Source organism: Periplaneta americana, chromosome 15, assembly GCF_040183065.1.
Source record: "Periplaneta americana isolate PAMFEO1 chromosome 15, P.americana_PAMFEO1_priV1, whole genome shotgun sequence".
Taxonomy (NCBI): domain Eukaryota; kingdom Metazoa; phylum Arthropoda; class Insecta; order Blattodea; family Blattidae; genus Periplaneta; species Periplaneta americana.
Genome location: NC_091131.1, coordinates 133612300 through 133639532, shown reverse-complemented (window position 1 = coordinate 133639532; position 27233 = coordinate 133612300). Strand labels below are relative to the sequence as shown.

At 35.1% G+C, this 27233-nt stretch overlaps 1 protein-coding gene across 1 annotated transcript in view; it reads right to left on the bottom strand.

Annotated features, from left to right (window-relative positions):
• bsf (bicoid stability factor) overlaps positions 1-27233 on the bottom strand; it is a 203564-nt gene that overhangs the window by 53299 nt on the left and 123032 nt on the right. Inside the window, exons 11-13 of the mRNA XM_069848172.1 lie at positions 18104-18235; positions 17621-17816; positions 2536-2749 (exon numbers count right to left, since the gene is read on the bottom strand). Of these exons, the coding sequence (XP_069704273.1) occupies positions 2536-2749; positions 17621-17816; positions 18104-18235 (542 nt within the window). The remainder of the gene's footprint in view (positions 1-2535; positions 2750-17620; positions 17817-18103; positions 18236-27233) is intronic.

Sequence of the window (27233 nt, the reverse complement as noted above, 5' to 3'; positions counted from 1 at the left end):
AACAGCAGAAATAACTAAAATGCTCTCTCAATAATACTCAATATAAGAATTGTATTCCATTGTGGAATCCTGGGAAACGAGAATGTGGATGCTTTAGCAAAGAAGGGCAGCTACTTACAGACCTGTTACTAAATCTACATATTACTCTGTGAAAAGATTTATTAAATCTACATACTTAAATCTCAAGGGAAAAAATGGAACTCTCTGCATCATAATCCACAACTAATTCCCGATTTACTACGCAAATCGTCCATAGCTGCATTTAGATTGGCAACAGGTCATGACTGTTTGGCCAAACACCTGCATAGAATTGGAATATATCAATCCCCTAACCGCCCATTGTGCAATTCAAATCAAGAAATGGATTCGGAAAACCTCAAACTCTGTGCTTCAGTGGCTGATCATGACAATATCTTTGAAAAATATTGGCGTGCAAGAGGTCAAATGACTTCATTGTCAAATGCCTGGCATTAGAAGAAAACAACAACAACAAAAACATATTTTCATGACAACTAGGATTACATCAGTTTCGAAAATAGATTCATTTACATATCTATAAGTTCATAAACTTTCTCCTAGTAGTAGTATAATTCTAAATACATTAGTTTCCTCTCAGCAAAGTAACGTATGTTTTTTGCTTATTTCCATAACAACTAGGGTTACATTTTAGAAAAGCAATTTGTAAAGATGTTTTGAAACTCAAATTGCAACTATCGATTTCCAACTAAGCATATGCAATATTGATTAATATTGTTTGCACAACATCCTGCAACCCTTGAGAGCATCATCCAAAATGGCAGATGTGACCACTCAAATAAACATTAACCCAATTTCAAACATTCCACTGGGAGCCATTTTCCAGATAAATTACACGAACTGTACCATCAACAACATGTATTCAAAATAAAATAAATTCTGTTTATGTTAATTTTAATATTCTAATAAACGCAGTTCATTTCCTGTGTTTTAATGTGTGTTGCTTTGAGGTTAAAACCATCAAATCAAAGCTCTGCAAAAAATCAATAAATATGGCACACACGCAAAAGTGCTCCGTGCCTGCCATCTGTAGCCAATAATCAAGCATGCTGAAAATACACTCATGGTCATCATTTCATTATCAGCAAAGTAACAAGGTAAGGTATTTGCAAAAACTCAAAACTTAAACATTTATTTATGATCAAAAAATACAGTTGTAAGCATCTTCTTACTGTAATGTACCGAAGTACATATAATATTTCCGAGCAAGAATTCTGCGTTATCATATGATGAAGGATGGGTGGAGTGGAGAAAAATTCTCTCTGGCACTGGGACTCGAACCCAGGTTTTCAGCTCTATGTACTGACACTTTATCCACATTGGATTCCAGTCCCGATACTGGATTGAATCCTCTCAGTTTAAGTTCCATCTTTATACTTAGTTTCCCTTTAGTGGCCAACCCTCTTGCACTGTGTCACAGATGTGTGATAGTGGCACAATGTCCAACACACTATGTGCAGAGGTGCATTCATTACGAGTGATTAGGTGGCCAGGATCCGACGAAATGAGCGCCGCCTTAAATCACTAAGTGACTATTTATGCATATCATATTATTGTAATGTTCTGAAGTAAATTCCGTCCGAAACCCAGCCACTTCGTCACTCTTAATGAGAGCACCTCTGCACATAATGACAGAATTTTTCTCCACTCCACCCATCCTTTATCACAAGCATCTTTCCTATAATAGTGATTATGATGCTCATATGAAGTTTATGAAACTTACGCTTGTTTCATAAACATACTCACATCTAAATTACTACCATATTGGCCCATTGCATAATATACTGTTCAGAGCTATTTTCCAAATGCCATTTGTGGTACTTTTCCAAATGAATAGCTAAGTGGAAAAAAACGTTGCAAGCGCCAAATTAAAATTCTATAGGAACAGAAAAAGAAATACTTGATGCTCAGTGTCATAATGTTTTTCCACAACCTCCTAGAATCTGCCTATATTGAATGTTGTACTTCAATTTTCAACCAACAGAATTCACTACAGTATAAAACAGAACACATGCAACACATTTATATTAAAACATTACAATAGGAAATAAACTATTGCTTGCAACATTTTTCCCGCCCAGATTTTCAAATAAAACCCCATTAATTTTTAAGTAAAAATGATCAGGTGCATATACTTCAGTTGAAAAGATGTGTACATACTGAATGTGAGCTGTATCCATCTAATAGCTTGGGAGAAATTGCTATACACAAACAGATGCATGCCGAAAAAGGCTTCTGCCATATCAGAGTTTCTGAAAATGTATAATTCCGTGAAAACATAACAGTAGCCTTTTGAAGTAATTCAGTACCTTTATCTTTCTACTTCGTATGAGTATAATACGGTAAAAAAAAAATAAAATAAATAGTTATACATTTCTGAGTAATAGTTTTATAAATGGATAGGAATGAAATGGTTATCAGTAACTGATTGTACTCTAAAATATGGAAGCAGTACAGTATTATGCTGCAAGATGACAAAGACTGACACTAAATACTTACTTTACAAGGTGAGCCTTAATAAGAGGTCCCAAGAGAACATTATTCACTTCAATATATCCATTTTTCGCAAGAGCATCAAATATCTGTTTCACATCATCCACTCGACCTTGCTCTGCTAGTGAGTTAAGAATTCTCCAACATGCTGAGCTATACAAAAATGATCTATCTTCAACTTTGTGCTCCTTTGGTTGTGCTGAAAGGAATTTCACTGCCTCTGAAAAAAGAGAATAAAATGAGATCCAAAGGCAAAACAACTCACATTCTGGGAGCCTGCCCTCATGGAGAACTACTGAGGGATAGTCGTCACCACAAGATTCGATCCCTCCAAGCATCAGCCCTACGAGGAAAAAATTACCAAGTAGATGAGGAGGTCCATGGTATGTCCACAAATGGGTCTTCAAGGCACATTGACATCATCGCTATCCCGACAAGATCAACAAGCAGATTCATAATTGATCCAACTGTAAGGATGGAAATGTACGAAAATCAAACTACTGAGGTACATCAGGAAAATTGCGACTATACCATATTATAAGGAAAAATATCATCTAATGTCGATCGAAGTTATTGGATTAGTGATTGGAGCTAGAGGGGCCATCACAAAAAGATTCGCGCATTTTTGCAAGCAGTTTGGTCTAGGACAAACTCTTGTCACTGAAGTATCTATGTCTGCAGTGAAAGTATCTATAAAAATCCTAAGAAACCATCTCTACACTTAAATAGATTGATCTCTTTCCTATGTGATCTGCTCAATTAAGTTGGGTCTTGCAACTAGTGCTAAATAGACGACTGTGATCACCTGATAGCAAATAGATACTAGGAAATATTATGTTTCTTCTGGGATTAATGATGTTTTGTTTAGTCGTTTTCAATTATTTATAAATGTGTTATTTCTTTTTCTTTTCCTTCTCCATTGTTTTCTTTTTTCCATTATAATTGTTTACCTACCACTTACTAAAAAAAAAAAAAAAAAACCAACAACAATTTTATGGCAAGCTTTGTCTTCTAGGCAGCCTTCACTTGGAGGAAGCTGAATAAAATTTATTCAAAATTAATAAACCAATGAAAATCAATGTAACAAAACAGAATATTACTTAACATAAAGGATCTTTCCAAATTACTATATCATTTTATGTTTTATGTAAATAAATTACAACACAAACAGAACTGCAATAAAGTGACTTACCAGACTGAACTTCTACTTTGAAAAATTTTCCTTTAATTTGAAGATTCCTAGAATTTATTTATATTTTCATCTTAAAAGTATTATTTCATTTCATCATCGACATCCTCATTTCCATCATCAAAGATATTTCTGAACTGAAAATTACAAAATGTTCATTCTGCCTCATGTTCAATACAATGATCAATTGGCCTGTTTGGTCATTAAGTGGTAAAAGTCAAAAAACATTATTTTGAGAAGAACAAGGTTTTGTGTTCATTACATTTAAAATAGTTACAGTAATAATTCCCATTATTGTTGATTACTGTTGCTGAAATATAAGTGATGGAGTAAACACATGGCTGACTGTCCATGTACAGCAGAGGTATCCAAGTTACTTCACTAGGCACAAAACACGAAGTGAAAAATAATTTTGTGCCCAAAATCCTAATGCACTTTGTTGGTAGATTTATGTACTATGGACTTCATTCACTTCTCAAATTAATACTTCTCCATATTGAGAATACGATTTCACTACTGACTCAATTTCGATAATTTCTGACTTACACAACTTGGCGATGAAGCCGTCCAATTGTACACCCTTTGAGATGGAAATGGTCACTGTTCAGAGATACAGTCCCACCTTGGAATTGCTGAGGAATCATTACACGTAGGCATTTCTTTAATTGCAATGTCATTTTACTCTCAATATGGCTGATGTAAAACATGTATTTGATTCAATAACTTTATTGTGTACAAGTGGTTAAAACACATGGCTTATAATCATAACATCATGAGTTCGAATCCACTTTATTTAAAAGAAAAAAAACTTTCTCTCTCTCTCTCTGTCTGTCTCTGTCTCTGTGTCTCTCTCTCTCTCTCTCTCTCTCTGTTCCACTTAGAGGGATTGAGAAATATCTGATAACTTCAAGTGTAAATAATAGTTTTGTAACATAACTTTTTACATAAACTGATGCAAAAGTCTCCGAGTTTCGGAGAATGGTCAATGCAACTCAATAATTGCGCCTCAAGTTACCCTGCAGATGTCTAAATGGTACTCAATCTCCTGCCAAGTGTTCTGTAACATTTGTGGAGTGACTAGTGCAGCTGCATTTGTAATGCATTGCCTCAGTTCTTCCAAAGTGTCAACTCTACCACGTTGGTACATAATATCCTTTACAAAGCCTCAGGAAAAAAAGTCAAAGTGGATCAGGTCAGGTGACCTATGTAGCCAGCCATGGGTCCTCCTCTTCTGATCAACCTATTGGCAAAGTTTGCATCCAAAAAGTCACCTACTGCTCTATAGTAGTGAAATGGAGCTTTATGTTGCTGAAAAACCGATCCTGGGAAGAACTGGTCAACAACAAAAGTTCTGTAACATGTCCAGATACACATTCCCTGTGACTGTCACCTCGATGAAGAAAAACGGTTCAATGATGGAATGCTCTACTGACTGGCATCAGCACATGAGCATATACATGCAACTATTTTTAAACCATTTTTCCAGAGAACAAGGTGTCGGTGCAGGTGTTACGTGCTGTCTCTTCTCACTTTATAGATCTCTTGGATATGGAACAACAAGTTTTGATGGTGAAATCATTGCAATAAGTGAATGTCTCAGGAATCTTCTATGCCACATCAATAAATTTAGGAATGCAGTTATATTGTCAGACTCCAAAGCAGCTATTCTATCAATCGTCTCTAAACACACACCTTCATCTCAAATAGCAGAAATAATAACTAAAATGCTCTCTCAATTAATATCACTCAATAAAAGAATTGTATTCCAATGGATACCATCCCATTGTGGAATCCTGGGAAACGAGAATGCGGATGCTTTAGCAAAGAAGGGCAGCAAATCTACGTATTACTCTGTGAAGAGATTTATTAAATCTACATACTTACACTTCAACAAAAAAATTTGATAACTCAATCCCAAGGGAAAAAATGGAACGCTCTGCATCAAAATCCACAGTTAATTCCCGATTTACCACGAAAATCGTCTGAAGCTGCATTTAGATTGGCAACAGGCCATGATTGTTTGGCCAAACACCTGCATAGAATTGGAATATATCAGTCCCCTAACTGCCCATTGTGCAACTCAAACCAAGAAATGGATTCGGAACACCTCAAAATCTGTGCTTCAGTGGCTAGTCATGATAATATCTTTGAAAAATATTGGAGTTCAAGAGGTCAAATGACTTTATTGTCAAACGTCTGGCATTAGAAAACAACAACAACATTTTTAAACCACTGTCGCATAAACTTGAACAGTTTCTGCATCTTGTCAGCTGTAAGTCACATTATCTTCATCTGATTTTAAATGGTGAGCATTTATTTCTCGATCCTTCTAAGCGGAACACGGTATATATCTTTTAAATATGGATATGGAGAAGAATGGGGTGTGTGAAGTGGACAGACAGAATAAGAAATGAAGCTGTGTTGGAAAGAGTGGGTGAAGAAAGAATGATGTTGAAACTGACCAGAAAGAGAAAAAGGAATTGGTTGGATCATTGGCTGAGAAAAAACTGCCTACTGGAGGATGCACTGGAAGGAATGGTGAACGGAAGAAGAGTTCAGGGCAGAAGAAGATATCAGATGATAGACGACATTAAGATATGTGAATCATATGCGGAGACTAAGGGGAAGGCTGAAAATAAGAAATATTGGAGAATGCTGGGTTTGCAGTGAAAGACCTCCCCATGGGCAGAACACTTATGTATGTATGTCTTTTGAATATCATCTTGTTACTCTAAATTCGTCTTTATAGGCGACTGCTGTAAGTTTCATTATAGTCTGACAAGTGATTTTAAATTCGACCTAAGCAGGTACATAATTTCAAAGAGAATTTGCTAAAGAAAAAAAAAAAAAGTTACAATGGGACAACTAATTAATATAATACCTATGTTGTAATACCTTGAAAGTGTTAATCTGTCAATATGAATATTTTTAAGAATAATGAAATTCCAACGTATTTTCACATTCTACAAGTCTATGAGCAACAGTTTAAATAATGACATAACAATGTACAAGTACCAAATGCGATTTTACAGTTATTGTGAGACTGGAACTCAGTTTTCTATATTCAGTGTATTGATGTGGGTATTTCAATATTGTGGCAAACTGTGGACTGTGGTTTCTATTTTTAGTTTTGTTTTAACTTATGTTAATATATGAGTAGAAAATTACTTACATGGGTTGGATAAAAAGTAATGGCAACAGTTCGATATTTCTGACATGGCTTTATTCACAGGAGTACAACATTTAGGTACCTTCTATATAGTCGCCCCCCTTATTTATTACCTTTTGCCAAATGTTTGGAAGGCGTCGTACACCATCAGCACGTCCATCTTTGTTGATGTTCCGTATTGACCGCCCTAAAGCATGGATAAGTTCATCTCTGGTATTGTACCGGGTCCCTCGCAGTGGTTCTTTCACTTTGGTGAAAAGATCGTAATCGCATGGATCATATCGGGTGAGTACGGTGGATGTTCCAGTAGTCCGCATTTTCCGTCTGCCTTGGAGGTACAGCGTGGTGCAGTATTACCCCATCAATGTCATACGCCACAATGATCATCTCCTTCACAGCACTTTGTGTAGGGCGCACTTTCTTTGGACGAGGAGAACCGGGATGCTTCCATTCATTTGATTGGCGTTTCAAGTTTGGTTTATACGAGCGAGTCCAGGTTTTGTCCATAGCGACGATTCCTCCAAGAAAGTCATCACCTTCCCATTGGTACCGGTGCAACAAGGCCTTCCCGGAACGCTTTAACCCATCGTGCCACTGTGCGATATGGCAACACTGCATCACCACATGCTTCACGCAGTCCCTGAAAACATTCTTGTGCACTATGACCTTGTGCCATTTCAATTTTGATCCAGGAACATTGCTCTAGTTTTGTAAGCATGGTCTTAGGGCGCTCGCACTATCCCTATGAAAGTGAACGTTCAACACATTGCAGTAGATTGACAGAGTACTGTCGCCGCTGGCTGCACTAACTCATCTATCAGTCCTTGTTCATGTCCACACAGCTGGCAGCTCTCGAACGCACCATTGCCATGTGACAGCAGTGTTGCCATTACTTTTTATCCAACCTATGTATAACTGGTGCACAAAACAGAACGCTTCAGTTGACATGTTAGTTATAGCTAAACTCATGTCAAGTTATTTTTACATGATGATAATAACTGTGAACATAGTAAACAAAGTGTGCTATTTAATAATAATAATAATAATAATAATAATAATAATAATAATAATAATGATTTATTTAACCTGGCAGAGTTAAGGCCATACGGCCTTCTCTAACACTCAACCAGGAGACAATGATGATACGAAAACACATCTTACTGAACTAGAATATACTGATAACACTACTGCAATAGAAAACATTGAAAATACATTAACACCTGTTCATTAGTACATAATTTTCAGGCAGATTAGGTCTATGGTCCAGCCTCACACCTCAAATTCGAAACTAAGATCATCGCATACCCATATTGACCACAAACAATAGTTAGCCCTGTTTCAATGCTCCGAAAAATCTCGAAAATAAATCAACAAATTACAGTCACAGATTTTATCTGTATCATTTTACAGGGAAACTAGCCAATAATGAAAATGTCGCCAATGGCTCCAATATTCTGAAACAAAACTCGGGTTTATTTATTGTTTTGCTGTGAATTGTTTGGAAATTCTCGATCATAACTTTGCGAAAATGGACATAACAATTCGAAGCACATCGGTAAGTATTTAAAATAACACGAAACTGCAAGTGAACATTTCGTATGCTATGGCAAATGAGGTGATGCAGAAATGTATATTCGTAATCATAAGAGTACTGATGGTCAGCTTCGAAGTCAAATACAGAAAGAGTCACAACAACAAAGAGATGTTTTAGAACGTCTGGTTGAAATAACTCGTAATTTGGCATTCAGGGGAAGCGATGACAAGCTATTTGCAAAAAGCAATGGCAACTTTTTAAGCCTCATACAACTACTTGGAAACTATGACCTGATGATGGCAGAACACACAAGAAGGATCAAGTCAGAGAAATTCATAACCATTATGGGTAAGCTTATACAATTTATTGGAACCCAAGTAAAAAAAAAAAAATGAAATCATTAACAATATTAAGAAAGCTATATATTTTTCATTGATATTTGATTGTACACCTGATGTTAGCCACCAAGAACAGTTATCATTCATTTTATGGTTTGTTGATTGTACTGAAGAACTCATTCAAGTTAAGAAACATTCCTTTCTTTCTGTTCAGTATTTGATTCAACAGGAGCATGGTTAGCTACTTCACTTCAAGAAGAGATCGAAAACTGTGGACTTAATAAGAACAACTGTAGAGGACAAGGTTATGATAATGGTTTCAACATGGTTGGAAAGAAGGAAAGAGTGCAAATATAATTCTACAGAAATACCTCAGAGCATTCTTGGGTATCATTCACTTAATTCAGTTACTGGAGATGCCGTCTCAACTTCGGTGTCAAAATGCATTAACATCCAAGAAATTATTCTGGATCAGACTTCAGGGGAAAGTGATATTAATGGCCAGTGCTCTACGATGAACTAATACATTTACATACAGCAATGAATAATGACAACATACAAACCCTCATTCAATCAATAATGACAACATAGAAACCTGCATTCAATCTTTGAATTTCATTTTCAAACACAACACGAAGGATTATACTTCCAACATTTGATGATGTCTTAGGATTTTGTTGTCTATGCCTATCTCAATGGCAAGTAGAGAGCATAGCTTCAGTAAGTTAAAATTAATAAAAACATATTTGCGCTCTACAATGAGCTGGGATCGTTTGTAAGTTTTAGCTAGCATCTCTATTGAGAATGAAGTTGTCTCTCAAAAGCTAAGCCAGGCATGGAAAATTTGTGTGAGAATATAGGGTAGTTTAACTTCTTGTAGTGTAGAGAAAATGTCTGCTTAAAAAAACCCTCGACATTTTAGTGTAAATTACAAGTAAATATGAAGTTCTGAAAGTAACATTATATACATGTTAAAAAACATTTGATATAGTGTAATGGACTGAACTATAATAACTACAATCTACTAATGAACAAGTCATACCCCTCAGCCAAGAAATAAGACAGTTTTAACAAGAAAGAAGATACCGTGGCAATATTTATTAACTTTCAGTTAGCATATGACTCTATTTGGAGAAAAAAATTATTACTAAAACTCCAGAAATTAGGTATCTCCAGCAATATGTTCAGATGGATATCAGAATTCCTTAGTCAAAGATTATTGCTACTAAATTCAATAACTCACTTTCTAGTTACAGACAAACATATCGAGGCCTACCTCAGGGCACTGTCCTCAGCACAACTTTATTCAATATTTATATAAATGACTTACCCTCCCTAGTAGAGGAATCAAACATGAAAACAGCATTATTTACAGATGGTATAGTTTTGTGGACTTCCGGATCTTACAGACATAGAGACAAAATTCAAAATTCTGCTCTTAAAGCTCTAAATCAACTACTTGAATGGAATACATCAAATTTGATGACACTCAATTTAAGCAAAAGTAACTACCAAATATTTTCACTTGGTAAAAAAGAAAGAGAATTCAATATCCTAGGACTTATGAATCCAAATATCTTGTAGTTATTTTCGACAGTAAGTTAACATGAAGCAACTATTTGAAATATATTTCTGAAAAAGCTTGTAAAAGATTCCCCCTTCTAAAAAGACTAGCAGGAAAGAAATGGGGATGCTCTAGAAATACTTTTAACACTACATACAAAGTGTTTATACAGCCAGTGCTGACATACTGCGGAGAAATTTTAATTAACCAAACCCTTTAACTCTATTAAATATAGAGTATAATTTAAATTTAACATAAGAAATACTGAAATCAGAAGTAAACACTGAAATAATGAAACAATTGTCTTTAGAGACAATTAATATTAGGTACCCTCCACAAAACTGGCTTCATTTATACACTGACGGATCCTTGATCTCCAGAGAACAAGATGCCGGTGCAGGTGTCACGTGCTGTCTCTTCTCACTTTATAGATCTCTTGGATATGGAACAAGTTTTGTTGGAGAAATCAATGCAATAAATGAAAGTTTCAGGAATCTTCTATGCCACATCAATAAATTTAAGAATGCAGTGATATTGTCAGGCTCTAAAGTAGTTATTCTATCAATAGTCTCTAGCCACACACCTTCCTCTCAAACAGCAGAAATAAGTAAAATGCTCTCTCAATTAATAATACTCAATAAAAGAATTGTATTCCAATGGATATCATCCCATTGTGGAATCCTGGGAAATGAGAATGCGGATGCTTTAGCAAAGAAGGGCAGCACTGCTACCTACAGACCTGTTACTAAATCTACGTATTACTCTATGAAAAGATTTATTAAATCTACATACTTAGACTTCAACAAACAAATTTTGATAACACAATCTCAAGGGGAGAAATGGGAGTCTCTGCATCATAATCCACAGTTAGTTCCCAATTTACCACGCAAATCGTCTGTAGATGCATTTAGATTGACAACAGGCCATGACTGTTTGGCCAAGCACCCACATAGAATTGGAATATATCAATCCCCTAACTGCCCATTGTGCAATTCAAATCAAGAAATGGATTCGGAACACCTCAAACTCTGTGCTTCAGTGGCTGACCATGACTATCTTCGAAAAATATTGGGGTGCAAGAGGATAATAGACTTTATTGTCCAATGCCTGGCATTAGAAAACAACAACAACAATAATTTTCTATCCGATCATAAATATTCATTTACAGGGGGTTTAAAGGGAGTGAATATTAAAGTACGAGTTTTATGCAATATTAGGTTATTTCTATTTTATTTCAGCTGTACGAACACATTTTCAAACTGGTTCAAACCACTGACATCTAGGTAAGTGTTTGAACTTACGACAGCAGAATAAATTAATTAAAATATTGTGATGCTTCAAATTGTTGAGAGAGATTCTCTGCTACATGACAGGTTGCATGGAAATATCAAATTCGCTGTTATTGTATCTAGGCATAATATATTGGAAGTAAGTTTCATTTTTGGGCCTGTCTCTTCCCTCAAATAATTTCAGCAACCCTAACTCATCCCCACTAGATATAAATTCCATATTGTTATCACTAGAAGTGTTTGAATCAGACATCTGAAAGAACAATTACAGGCCTAAATTACCTAAATTAGCCTAAGTACTATTTTAAAACACTTTCGAAAAATAATTTTATTACAATTAATCACAATCACAAACTGTGAATTTTGTTTTAAAAGTGAACTGAAATAAAAACATTAACTTCGTCTATGCCGTATGATATATGATATATCTGATGTCAACATTTACATCCATGTAATGTGGACCTCACAATTTGTATCCAGTGCCACAATTACATTCATTATAGTTATACCTTTTGTAGACGCTCTTATAATTTAACATTCGACCCCATTTAGATCATTCAAAATTGACAGTTTTATGACTCTGTTCTTGATTTTTAGTACGCTTATACACACTGTTTCTAATAATACTTGTTACTAAAACATACTATACCATTGTCCAATATGTTTGTTACTATGTCTGTTTCTTGTGTACATTTCATTTTCAGATCTCACTAATTTTCTACATATTATATTTCACTATCCTAGCTAGCCTCCCTCGCCATATTCCTCACCTATTTTCATTATCTCTATCATTTTACTTAACCTCCTATTACATTCCTCTAATTCATTCAAAATTGACACTTTTATCACTCCGTTCTAGATTTACAATTCACTTAGACTATATCGAACACACACTGTTTCTACTAAAGGTACGGTCACACATCGCTACTTTTGCTGAGCAACTCTTGTACTGCAGCTGCAAAAGTTGCGTGTCGTATTCACACGTAAGCCAAAAGTAGCGTGCTGCACGCTACTTTTCGTGCTGCGCAACCCGAGCGCTACAAAAGTTGCAATTGGAGGTTGCGAGTCTGTTCACACACAGAGCGCTACTTTTGCAGCTGCAGTCTTGCTGCAGGTTTCCAGCTCCATATTGGCTTCTCAATATACATTTTGTGGTTATGTTCGCATTATTATGAAACTCATGCGATAGCTTACTTAACTATTATTTGCTTTTCTGTCCTAACTAGTATTCAGAAATTGGCATCATTTTTACTATAAAGCTTTTAAAAACGCCTATATACTTAAATGATAACCAACAGCATATACACGAAATCAATGTTGGCAACCCTCCTGTTTGAAATTATGCTACGGAAAATAAAAAAAAAATTAATTACATCATCACCAAATATACTCAGACTGTGTTGTACATTTAGTGACTGTTACAAATACTTTATTTTCATCACATGTAACATTAAAATATATCCAAACAATACAAGTATCATTGCCACATTTGGATGGCAACACTGGTCGCAACCGCAGCAAAAGTTTCAACAAAACCGATATCAAAAATGTTGCGGTTGCAACCCTGAGAATCCTGTTCACACGTCGCTACTTATAAACTGAATGCAGCATGATAAAGTAGCGGGCAGCAGGTTTGGCAGCCGCTACTTTTCAGGTTGCACTGTTGTTCACACATTGCAGTATGAGAGTTGCGCAGTTTTTTGTACTGCAGTGCTGCAAAAGTAGCGACGTGTGACCGTACCTTAATACTTATTACTAAAACATATTACACCATTATGTTCGTTATTATGTTAGTTTCTTGTGTACATTTCATTTTCAGATCTCACTAATTTTCTACATATTATACTTTGCTATCCTAGCTAGCTTCCTTCACCATACTTCTTACCTATTTTCATTACCTCTATCGTCTTATCTAACTTCCTATACAATCCTCTAATTCATATTTCAATTTATTTACTATGTCCTTAGTCGTCTCTTCCTTAGCTGTCTCTGTACCAGAAACATCCACTTTACCATTTTCTGTTATAAACTCATCATACTTTTTCTTCTCTTTACTTCTCCCCATTTCAGCTCTTGCACTCACAGAAACAATTTCACTTCTCCTCTTGGCACTGACCTTCATTCCCACTAATCTGGTTAAATCACTTCCCAAATCACTTGAATTTTTACTCGTGTCACTAAACTTCATTGCATTTGTGGTACTTAAGCCGCTCTTATCTGATTTCTTCACATATGTTTTCTTCTTCTGTATTCTTGATCTCAGCATTTCCTAGTTCTGTCTCGCTTCCTCCGGCACGATCTGCAATCCAGCTAATTCTCTGTCGTCTACATGTACCTGGTCAATGATCTTCTATGCCATATATTTTATAAATTAAGTACAAATAGCTTGACATGACTTCTCCAGAGAATTAAATGTTAGATTTATTGAATAAAAAATAATAGTACGCTAATAATAATATGTTGTTGTTGTTTTCTAATGCCAGGCGTTTGACAATAAAGTCATTTGACCTCTTGCACTCCAATATTTTTCAAAGATATTATCATGGCCAGCCACTGAAGCACAGATTTTGAGGTGTTCCGAATACATTTCTTGGTTTGAGTTGCACAATGGGCAGTTAGGGGACTGATATATTCCAATTCTATGCAGGTGTTTGGCCAAACAATCATGGCCTGTTGCCAATCTAAATGCAGCTACAGACGATTTGCGTGGTAAATCGGGAATTAACTGTGGATTTTGATGCAGAGCGTTCCATTTTTTCCCTTGAGATTGTGTTATCAAATTTTGTTTGTTGAAGTCTAAGTATGTAGATTTAATAAATCTCTTCACAGAGTAATACGTAGATTTAGTAACAGGTCTGTAAGTAGCAGTGCTGCCCTTCTTTGCTAAAGCATCTGCATTCTCGTTTCCCAGGATTCCACAATAGGATGGTATCCATTGGAATACAATTCTTTTATTGAGTGATATTAATTGAGAGAGCATTTTAGTTATTTCTGCTGTTTGGGATGAAGGTGTGTGTTTAGAGACTATTGATAGAATAGCTGCTTTGGAGTCTGACAATATAACTGCATTTTTTAATTTATTGATGTGGCATAGAAGATTCCTGAGACTTTCACTTATTGCAATGATTTCTCCATCAAAACTGGTTGTTCCATACCCAAGAGATCTATAAAGTGAGAAGAGACAGCACGTAACACCTGCGACGGCACCTTGTTCTCTGGAGATCAAGGATCCGTCAGTGTATAAATGAAGCCAGTTTTGTGGAGGGTACCTAATATTAATTGTCTCTAAAGACAATTGTTTTAGTATTTCAGTGTTTACTTCTGATTTTAGTATTTCTTCTGTTAAATTTAGATTATATTCTATATTTAATAGAGTTAAAGGGTTTGGTTTAATTTACAGGTTTTCTTTTAAATTCGGGATATTGATTTTCTGTTTTAATTCTTGGACAATGGATATGAAACTTTTTTGAGTTTTCAATCTACAGAGAGGACTGTATGAATACCAATTGTTTCCTGGTAATCTAATAAGTTTTTCATATTGAATCAGTGCTTTTTCTTCTATTGTCATTTTGATGCTGTTAATATTAGTGAGGAATCTCATAGAATCTATTGAGTTGTTTTGATTCCACCAGTAATGAGTCTGAGAGCTTAGTTTTGAACATATTCTATTTCGTTTACGAAAGGTGAAGTAATTAAAATTTCTCCGCAGTATGTCAGCACTGGCTGTATAGACATCTTGTATGTAGTGTTCAAAGTATTCCTAGAGCATCCCCATTTCTTTCCTGCTAGTCTTTTTAGAAGGGAGAATCTTTTACGAGCTTTTTCAGAAATGTATTTCAAATGGTTGCTCCATGTTAACTTACTATCGAAAATAACTCCAAGATATTTGGATTCGTAAGTCCTAGGAAGGTGTTGGCCATTGTATTGGATATTGAATAATAATAATATAACTAACGCTAATAATATAACTTATGCGGTAAATCTTTAGAATAGTACACATGCTTATATACAGTATTACCTTCCTGAAAAATGGCAATTATATGAAGACAACAGAACCAAAGTACAATTGATTATATATTTAGGGTTTACTTGTATAGGTTATGTTGTAAATAACATGCAGAAACAATGGCAAAACTATCTTAATGCACATGCATCATCTATGATTAGAGATTGGTTTGCACTTGATTCGAAAACCAATTCCAACTGTCAGGAATCGATTGTGACAGTTTGATATGGTCAGAAACAGTCAGAGTTTGAAGTTTGCGCTGTGTGAACAATAAAATCCATGTGCACATGCTTGTAACTGTTCAAACCAGTTTGGAACTGCTGTGCAAACAAACCTATTAATGTAATATTTTGTATAAAAGTCCCATCCCTGTTTTGGACAGTAAAAATCAGCAAAAAGGTAGGTCTAATACACGAGTAAATATTACATCCACTTGCTCCATGTATGAACACACAGTGTATCATAGAAAATATGCAGATTATAATAATTTTCGTTTATTTTATGCGCCATTAACAATAATGGATCCTCTGATTGAGGTTCTGGCTGATATGTACATGTATTATCAGGTAGTACATCTCACTTGACAATATGTGTCAGAGGAAGAACAATTGTTTGTATTCATCTGAAGTCTGACTAGTGTAATAGGTTATGTAGCTAGTCAGTGATGTATGCAAAGGAGAGGGAAAGGAACTGGCCACCCTACCCTATTATCTCCTGGCCTAGTTGCCTCATAAGTGGTGCCTTCTTGGTATCACTTGTGAAGTTCAGGCCTGTCTTCAGACAGTTGACTAAACAACAACAATAATGGCTAAGAATTATGGTAAAATAGGATTTTATGGCAATGAAAACATGAGTACTCCAAGAAAATATGCTTTGATATTGTCTCTATTCACCATATATTGTACTGTACTTGTTTTTTCCGGATATGAACCCAGATCTTTGGTGTGAAAAGCCACTCTTCTGTAACAGTTCAAGTAACAGTAAGTCCAATATTTATCTAAAGTCTTTAAATCATTAATTCTTTAGAAAAAAAAGAGACACGCAAGTATTATTTTATTTATGGTAAAATGTTAGAACCTCAGTGACTGAGTAGGCTCGTTTCAGAGTATTTTTTAACAATATTCAGAATGAATCTCTGCACTCAGAGCATTATGCATATTTCTTCGTTTCGAAAAGTCTTTATCATGGACATTTCTAGTTTAGAAAGAATTCTTTTCATATTGGACAATGACTAAATCATTTCTGATCTATTTGGGTATGGATAATATTAATTTATTATTATAAAGCTATTATGATAGCAGGAAAAATTTCTTGCTAGTTATATTATGATTAAAAGATGGGAGTTTCCATATATGACAATCAACAGTGCATAATGTGAAAGGACAAATAAAAATAGTAGATGATTAACATAGCTACTACAAATCAACAGTGGGCACAATGTGTTCTTTGGTATGCTAAATTTGAGTGTGTTAAAAGAGTTCAAAGGAAATTTCGACGTCATTATGATGTGTGTAATGTACTTAAATACAATTCCATAATGTTGTAGTATCGAACATTTGTAGAACAGGTTCTGTGTTAAAAAAAATGCAGGAGGTCGCAGGTGAAACCCAGTACGAGAAGCAGCTATCTCTTGTGTAGGTCCCCAAACTGCCCAGATCTAGCTCCTCCTGACTTCTTTGTTTAGGGATTTGTTAAAAACAATGTCAATTCACAGAAACCCAGGATCATTGATGATCTAAGAGTAAAAATTTCTCAACCTTTTCAACAAATCATCCCTCTTATGTTACAATGAATGTGGGCTGAATTGCATCACCGTTATGAGTTGTGCAGGGTGCGAAACGGGGGTCATGTTGAGCTGTGAGGAATCTCACATCTTTCAGTGTTGTATGCACAAAATTTCAGCAAATAAAGTTCAGTACGGTGTTTTTTATTTTATCCAAACCCAAATGGATCACTGTATTTCTGAAGTAACATTAGTTATGTGATCAAGTTTTTCACTTACCTTGTACTTTGTCATTATTTACTAAAACAGCTGCTACTCTGACAATCTTCAAATCATCCAATACAAAGTCTGGGTCCTTCTCTCGTATTTTTGTTAAAATGTTCCATACATCTTCCAATCTGTCATGGTGTGCATATACCTCTAATAGATTTGCATATATTCCACTTGTAAATATAAAATTATCTGCTTCTAATTCCTGTAGAAAATATAAAAGTTATTTCTATATAAAATTTTAAAATATCCTGCATATTTTATTACTTCTACTTATGCAACATTCCATTATTATTTACAATAAAATAAGTAAAAACTATAAGGCACAATGTACAGACGTAAAATAATACAAGTATGAGCTAAATTGTGTTACAATCATAAAAACTTTATCAAAGTAGTTACACATATATATTACAGTAAAATTTATGTTCTACTTCATTACTCTTATGGGAAAAATTTCCAAGTCTCGATATGTTAAATACATATATTTACCTTCACTATTTGCTCAATTTTTTCAAGATCCTTATTGCGACAATAAAGGAGTAACAGTTGTTTTTTAACACCTTTTGTTGAATCACCCTTTTCCTCCAGCATTTTTTGGATCTTCAGTAGCTGTCCTTCATCCTAGTAATTTAATACAGAAAATATATTTATAAAAATTTTCTGCATGTTTTACTTCTGTTATGGAAGTAAACCAGTGAGGCCTCTATGAGGGGGGACCCAAAAATAACCGGAATGTTTTTTTTTTTTTTTTTTTTATTGAACTCTACAGTCACAGTACTTTAGTCCTCTTCAAAATATTCTTCATGTGCATTAATGCACTTGTCCCAATGTTTTTGCTGAAAACAGTGCTGGAACTCTTGAGGCAGGATACTGTTCAAAGCCGTTAGCGTGTTTTCTTTGACGTCATCCACATCACTGAATCACTTTCCTTTCAGACATTTCTTCATCCGTGGAAACAAAAAAAAAAAGTCAGACAGAGCCAGATCGGGTGAGTAGGGTGGCTGAGGCACATGCACCATGTTGTTTGTCAAAACCTGTCGGACCATCAGCTGTGTGGGCTGGAGCATTGTCGTGGTGAAGCAACCAGTTCCCATTTCTCCACATTTCATGCCATTTTCATCGCATACTCTCTCATAATCTTTGTAACACATCCAAATAGAAATGTTGGTTCACTGCTTGTCCTGGCGGAACAAACTCTTTATGGACAATGCCATTCACATCAAAAAAACAAATCAACATTGTTTTCACATTGGTTTGCACTTGACGTGCTTTCTTGGGTCGTGGTGAATTTGGAGTTTTCCACTGGCTCGATGCTTCCTTTGATTCTGGATTGTACCCATAGCACCAAGACTCATCCCCAGTCACAATTCTTTTAAGAAAATTTGGATCGTTCTGCACTTCACTCTTCAAGTCATGGCAAACTCTCACGCGGTTTTCTCTTTGGTCATCTGTGAGCAAGTGAGGAACAAATTTTGCAGACACCCGTCTCATATGCAAATCTTCGGTTAAAATTCACTGGACTGTGTTCCATGACAGGTTCATTTGCTCAGAAACTTCGTCAATGGTCTTTCGACGATCTTCATCAATTGGACGTTTGATTTTGGCAATGTTTTCATCATTTCTTCCTGTCGAAGGACGCCCAGAGTGTGGCATGTCTTCAGTTGACATGTTACCATATTTGAAACAGGGAAACCTGTGATTTCCCCAAAGCATTATCATTAAAGGCTTGCCAAAGCATCCCAATGGTCTCGGCTGCAGTTTTCCCTAACAGAAAACAAAATTTCACACACACTCTTTGTTCCTTGTGGTCGGCCAGCTCACTAATCGCCAAACAGTTGAAATAGGAATGCAAACAACACAGCACCACAAACAAACCACTTAAATCAGACTGACACCAGCTCACTAACAGTCGCGGGAGATCCCATACTAACACCACCTAACAGCACAACTCATACCTACAAAGCATGCGTGCACAACAGTTCGGTTCCGGTTACTTTTGGGTCCACCCTCGTCTAATGAACTCAGTTTATAAACTACATATTTTCTGCATCCAAGATAGAGAGAATATTTAAATGCTACAGTTGTTTTATGCTAATATATGAACATCAACTGTGGAAGTATTATAGCTATTGATCATATAGCAACATCCAAGGTTGAGTTTGGATGTAAATACTTTACAGTCATGTCACAAATACTTCAATTAAAAAAAATCAACAACTCTGCTAATCTAACAGTCAAAATTATATTCCCTGAAGATAAAGAATTACCGTATTTACTCACATAATTTGCACTCCCATGAATTTTGCACACCCTAATTTTTTAACGATTATTTTGGAGTTTGTTTTTGCTCTGTGTATTTTATGCACAAACATTAACCCTTGGCAAGCTGGCAGGGTCTATTTTGTACCCCATATCCATTTAGCTTATAGTGAGTGCATTTCAGGTCAACTTGCAGAAGGTTAAGTACAGCACAAGTTTTGCTTTCCACAAGTCACTGTTTTAAAAAGTAGTTGGGCAGTTAGCATCACAACATGAACTTACATCAAAGCTGCATCGATCAACTATCAATCGATTACCTACTGTGATCTTATTAATTATAGATGAATAGATTATGATATACAGGGTGAACAGTAAGTAATGTCAATAATTCTGCTGGGTGATTCCTTGAGTAAGGAGTAAAAAAAAAAAAAAAGTCAAATACCATTTTGCTATATTTTGAATAGTATTCCAGAAAAGCGTGCATTTTAAAATACATTAATTATGAGCATTTGCAACGCTACGCCCCACATTCAGCTGGGAGTTGTGTTGCTCAGAACAAACCCCTCCACTTGGGTTGTTGAAGGTCAATGTCATCATGCCATGTACATTGCATTTAAATTCGCAAGAAAGAATACAGATGATATTCCATTTAATTTTTGTGTTTAAACTGTGTTAGATAACGAAGAATGAACATTGCTTGTTTCAAGTTAAACAAAATCTTGGATAATTTAAAATAAACTCTATAACCTAATTTTAATTAAATGTTGAGAGAACATAAGAAGTAGTATCCGTTCTATTCATATGAAGCTTCATATGAGACTTGAAAGCAACACAGGCATTGAAATTGCTAATTATTGAAAAACACAGAGAATTCAACTTAGAGACACACATTGCTTTTATTGATTTTAAATAAGCTTTCGATAGAGTCAATCGAAATAAATTATTTCAAGTGCTAACAGATGAATATGTCCCCCAACAGCTTTTAATTAACATTCATAACATTTACAAAACAACTTTGATAGCAGTTAGACCCAACAACAGACTTTCAGATTGACAACGAATTCTTAGTGGAGTTGGACAAGGCTGTGGCCTATCTCCATTACTTTTCATCATGTGTATGATCAAAACCATTAAAGATTGGGAACAGATGTGTTATGGTACAATTTCTATCAGTTGAAATTTACAGTTTGACAGTCTACTCTTTACTGATGATTTAGCCCTAGTTGCCTGCAATGAAGATGAGCTTCAGTATTCAGTGCATAATCTAAATATGATCAGCGCAAAATCGACATGGAAATCAATATTGAAAAAACAAAAGTCATGGTATTTCGTGGAAAATATCTGTTCACATGCAAAATTTGCTTAAACAACAAATTAAAAGAAAGAGTAAATGAGTTTACGTATCTTGGCTACAACTTAACATTTTTTGGTGAAACAGATATAACTTCTAAAATTTGCAAATACAATAAAACAATGGGAATAATCAACAAAATTATGAAGCTTTCTCTAGTTCAGCGACACACAAGAATATATTTGTATATTGTAAAACCTGTACTATGTTAAGGAAATGAATCATGGACAATGAGAAGTACGAATATCAGCAGAATAACGGTCTGTGAAATGAAATTTATGAGAGCAACACTAAGATATAGTCGCTTGGCCCACGAAAGAAATGAGTATATCATGCAAGAACTTCAATTACAACCAGTCTCACAGTTTATAAACAAGTACCAGCTGCAGTGGAAAAACCATGACCAACGAAAGAATCGGAATAGATTTCCAAAAGCCATGCTTCAATATCGTTTCCAAGGGAAGAGATCTTTAGGACGTCCAACAAAAAGGTGGACCAAGAATGACTCACTGAGACCGTAACAGGCCTTGGGTCTTATACTTGTTTGGATGATGATGAGAACACTGGCAATAAGACATGCCTCTTTCAAACTAAATGGATAAGATTAAGAAATATTTCTACACTCCCATTTCAATTGAATATTCTAGAGATCGTGAACAGGGCAATTGAATATTCTAGTGATCGTGAACAGTAATGATGCATATTTCACATTATAAAAACAAAATTTTAAAACATTTAAAACTCTAAAGGAGAAAATAAAAATACGATATGTTTATTTCATGTTGAAGTACACAAACAAAATTAAAATAGTAATATTATGAAACAAATGTATAATCTTATAGTTTAGTACATGTTATTAAACGAACGTAGTGTTTCATACCTTTTATGAATGTAATAATTATATAACATTATAAATGAGTTTCATATGCTATTTTTTGTACAACAGTATTATAAAAGAATATTAATAAAGAAATAACATCAGATTTGTTTGATGGGTAGTTTGATATCATGGTTTAAGAAAGAAGAGGTTGCTATGACAAATTTGATATATTAAATATTACAGCACTGGCAAATCGTTTCATGATGTTAACTTTATGATACAAGTTTTGCCTTCTTAATAGAATTTATGACGTTTTAGTTGTCATGGTAATATTTTATGGCACTAGTACGATAATGTGACATATTAAAGTCCTTTCAGACGAGGCCACTTTCAGAAGCGCTGCTAATGCGCTGCCGATTGTGAATAATGTATTTAAGTGGAGGTCTTCAGACACAGCTACAACCACAGAATCAGTCATGCTGCAGACACTCTGAGTGGTTGGCTTTGCCGCTGGTGGCGGCCACTAAAAGTGGTGTGTCTCGTCACAATACATAGAATTAAATGTTAAGTTTCAGATGGGGCCACAACCAGGCCACTATTTTAGAGACACATGAGTAGTGCTTTCATGGTTCTGCTAACAGATGACTGTTGGGCCACCAATTCCCTACACCTACACCGTCACGACAGAATATAGGCTATGTTACGATAGAATAATATAGAATGGCAATAATAATAAGAATAATAATAATAATAATAATAATAATAATAATAATAATAATAAATAATATAGACTAGACAACTAAATAGCTGGATTAGTGCGAATTACGGATATATTTATGTAATAAAATCTCCTTTATTTCATGTTAAAATAAAATATTGCATCTAAAATAATGTAAATAAATTACCAAAGAGATAAAAAAATTGATCACAGGTTCGAACTTGGGATCAATTACACCACGGCCTTTGACTTTGCCAGTATAATATTGTAGTATAGCCTATTGGTTGAATTATGTGCTATGAATGGTTTCATGTTTGCTGCCTATTATATTTAATTTTGAATTCTTAAATATGAAACAAAAATATGTTTTATGTTATATTGTCCCTCATTTGCGTAATTTTGAATTAATATTTTTTATCGTTCTGATTAAATCATCAAACAAGGTATGGCATAGTCCTCAATTCAGTCTTTCCAAAACTAATGGATTAACCCAGACTCTTCTTCTATTTTTACGTCTATTCTTTCTCTGTTCGAGCAAAGTTGCCAAAAGTATATCTCCTTTTACGTCCATGTTCACTAGAAGACTAAAACATTCTCTATAAAAATTTAGTGTATCAAGCAGCACCACTAATGTGCATTTGCAAATGCCACTAACGCACATCTGCAGTGCAACTGATGCACATTTGAAGTGCCACTAATGCGCGTTTGCACTGCCACTGAAGTGGCCTCGTCTGAAGGGACCCTTAAGCACGATTTACACTAACGATAAAGACTGTTTAAATGCTGATGTACAAACAATTTTATTTTCAAACTCTTCGACTTAATTTTAATTACATATTCAGTGAACACAGCTAATAAGGAAGGCTTATTTTACATTATACAAATGTAATTTATGATTTAAAAAAACATCTTTTGTCATATTAAGAGCATTTTCTTCAGCCAGTTAGAAATAGTTACCTCCCACTTCAATTTTTAAAGTAGTAATCGGTCTCGCTGTATTCCTTACATACACAAGGTACATATGTCCAGGTAGCTTTACAGTGTTGTCACAGCGCACCAGGGTTTAAAATTCCTTTGCGAAACTTCCATTGGTTTGCATCAAATTTCTATGCATTTTAAGGACAAAACTAAAATTCTTTCAATCATTTATTATCATAATAGTCCTCTCTTAAACTGACTGAGATATATATATATATATATATATATATATATATATATATATATATAATAAAACTATCTGTCCTTCAATAAGGGTGACCACAAGGATCCAGAAAACAAATACATAATATATAAAAGTTTGCAATAAAATACATACAATAAATTTCAAAAGAAAATTAAAATGAATCATATTACTTGAAATAGAGATGAAATTGCAAAATTTGAATTGAGTCCTTTAAAATTTCTCTAAGAATTTTCTCAACATTGTAAAATGTGAATCCCTTTGATTTTAAAAGGTTAGAGGTGTATTCGGAGATGGTATCACGAAGTCCAAAAAGAAGTTCGTGTACTGACCAATGATTAGCCATGATGTTAAGGTACTGTCATATGTCGCTACTTTTGCTGCGCAACTTTTGTACTGCAGCTGTAAACGTTCCGTGTTGTGTTCACACCTAAGCCAAAAGTAGCATGCTACACAACCCAAGCACTGCAGAAGTTGCAACTGGAAGTTGCGAGTCTGTTCACACACACACAAGGCACTACTTTTGCAGCCACAGTCTAGCTGCAGCTTTCCATCTTTGTGTTGACTTTTCAATATACATTTTGTGGTTATGTTCGCATTATTACGAAACTCATGCGATAGCTTATTTATCTATTATTTGCTTTTCTGTCCTAACTAGTATTCAGAAATTGGCATCATTTTTACTATAAAGCTATTAAAAACGCCTATATACTTAAATGATAACCAACAACATATTCACGTAATCAATGTTGGAAACCCTCCTGTTTGAAATTACACTATGGAAAATTTAAAGAATGAATTATACCATCAACAAATACAGTCTGACTGTGTTGTACATTTAGTAATTGTTACAAATCATTTATTTTCATCATATCTAACATTAAAATATGTCCAAACAACAAAAGTATCATTGGCACATTTGGGTGGCAACACTGGTCGCAACTGCGGCAAAAGTTTCAACAAAACCGGAATCAAAAATGCTGCGGCTGCAACCCTGAGAACCCTGTTCACATGTCGCTATTTTCAATCTGCGCGCAGCATGAAAAAGTAGCGGCCAGCAGGTTCGGCAGCTGCTACTTTTCGGGTTGCACAGTTGTTTACACGTTGCAGTACGAAAGTTACGCAGTTTTTTGTCCTTCAGCACTGCAAAAGTAGTGACGTGTGACTGTACCTTTACAATGCTTGCTAAAATAAGGAATGCAATGGATGATTCCCTTTTCATCATCAGTAAGTTTTGGCTGTTGTGCATCTCTTTCAAACCTGTTAGGTCTTAGTATTGTTCCTGTGTTCTTTTTTCTGTCAATGACAACAATATCTGCTCATTTTGTTGAATCATCTCCCGAGATACAATGCACTTCTTCATGAACTTCTAACCCTTGCTGTCTTAGGATGTCACCAAGCATTGTCCTTACCCTGTGATGGCGGTTGTTCTGAAGGAACTCAGTTTTTCAGCAGAAACCCAACACATATCCTAGTGTTTCAGTCTCGTCACAGCCTGGGTGGCAGCAACAGGTTGTGTTGAATGCTCTACCTGGGAATGACCATACTGCAAAAAGGTTGCATGACATCCTCACCACATTAATATATTCAGATGATGACAGGCCTTTTTATTGAACATCCAAGAATTTGTCTTAGGACATTCCGCATAAAAACTGCCTCCTTTACCCTTATGTGGCAGTTGACACCATGAAGAAAAACATCTTTTCCTTAGGATTTCTCTCAGTTGCTGTCCTTTCTTTAAGTTCGGAAATTCATTTTCAGGGATATTAAGATTTGTTAAAGTGTGTTGTCTTTTTTTGTTAAGATCCCTGACAAAATTTAAATAGATGTCATTTATATGTAAAAATGCTAGCTTCCCACTCCACTTGAATGATATCAAGCCCTCGAAATTTTCCAGAAGTGTAGATCATGACATTAGGAGTGTCATCAGGAAGGATCATTATTTCCTTTACACCACTTCTTACAAGTTTATTAGTATCTCTTAAAAATCTTATAGAGATCTGGGTTAGAGGAGTACATTGTAGGGGATAGAAGAGTCTTGGCCATATAACTTCGTTGATAATCTTGATCTTTTGTTCTGCCTTAAATAATTGTGATTGTGTGAAAGACTGCAGATCTGAAGCTGAGATGAAAATATTTTCCTTCATTAAAGTCTACACCTAAATATCGGATTTGTTCTTTTTTATTTTGAAGTGCTGAAATAGCTGAACTCTGTAGAGAGACTATTTGTCCACTAGATAAGAGGTCTTTCCGTAGAATAATGTATTTGATTTTATCAGGATTAATTTGACGACCAATAGTGGCAAGACTGCTTTCAGCTTGGTTGACTAATGAGGTAACACGTTTTTCAAAAGAACTTATTAATGCCAAGTCATCCGCAAATGCAAGGACAGGTAAATTAGGAAGTTCTTCAGATAGGCTGTATCCATATGCTTTCGAGATATCAGGATCTGTCAGATTTTAAAGTACACCATCTAAGGCTAAGTTGAACAATCTGGGAGACAAAGGAGAACCTTGAGGAACTTCACAACGCACAAAGATTGGTTTTGTTTTCTTAAAATCCGCCTCTATCTGGATGATGTTTTCAATTAATAAAGTTTTGATCACAGCATAGAGATTACGTGGAAGACCTCATGAATGAAGAGTTTGTAATATGTGGTCATGTCCTATGGAATCGAAGGCTTTTGACACATCTAAGAAAACAATAGTGCAATTTTTTCTGTTTTGTTTGGCAACCATTTATTATAAAAGAATTTATATGGGTTCCAGGAATAAGCATGAAACCCGATTGGAAAGGGTTTAGACTGATGATGGCTCATAATTTAGATTCAATCACTCATTCAAAAATTCTTCTAATCACTGAAAAAATAGTGATAGGTCACCACTCCTTAATGTTATTTGCAGCACCTCCTTTATAAATAAGTATTGTTCGTGCCATTTTCATTTGCTTAAGTATGTAATTAAATTTAAGCATGGCATTGGATAGCAAAGTAAGAAATTTTGTAGTTTTGACATGTCTCAAGACTCGACCAGGAGCTGTGTCAACTTTAATACCATAAGAGTGCCTTATGAACTTATCTTCACTAATTATAATATCTTCAGAAAAGTCACAATGAGAAGGTTCCCCAGAAAAGGAAGAAGTAGATTATTTTCTTTGCTAAATATTTTAGTGAAATGTTCCGTTATGGAAGAAAGTGGGATTTTTCATGACTACTTATTTGATTCTATCAAGATTTTTCGGGCAACTCAGCATCTATGATTGTAGAAATTGTATTGAGCAACCTGAAACAC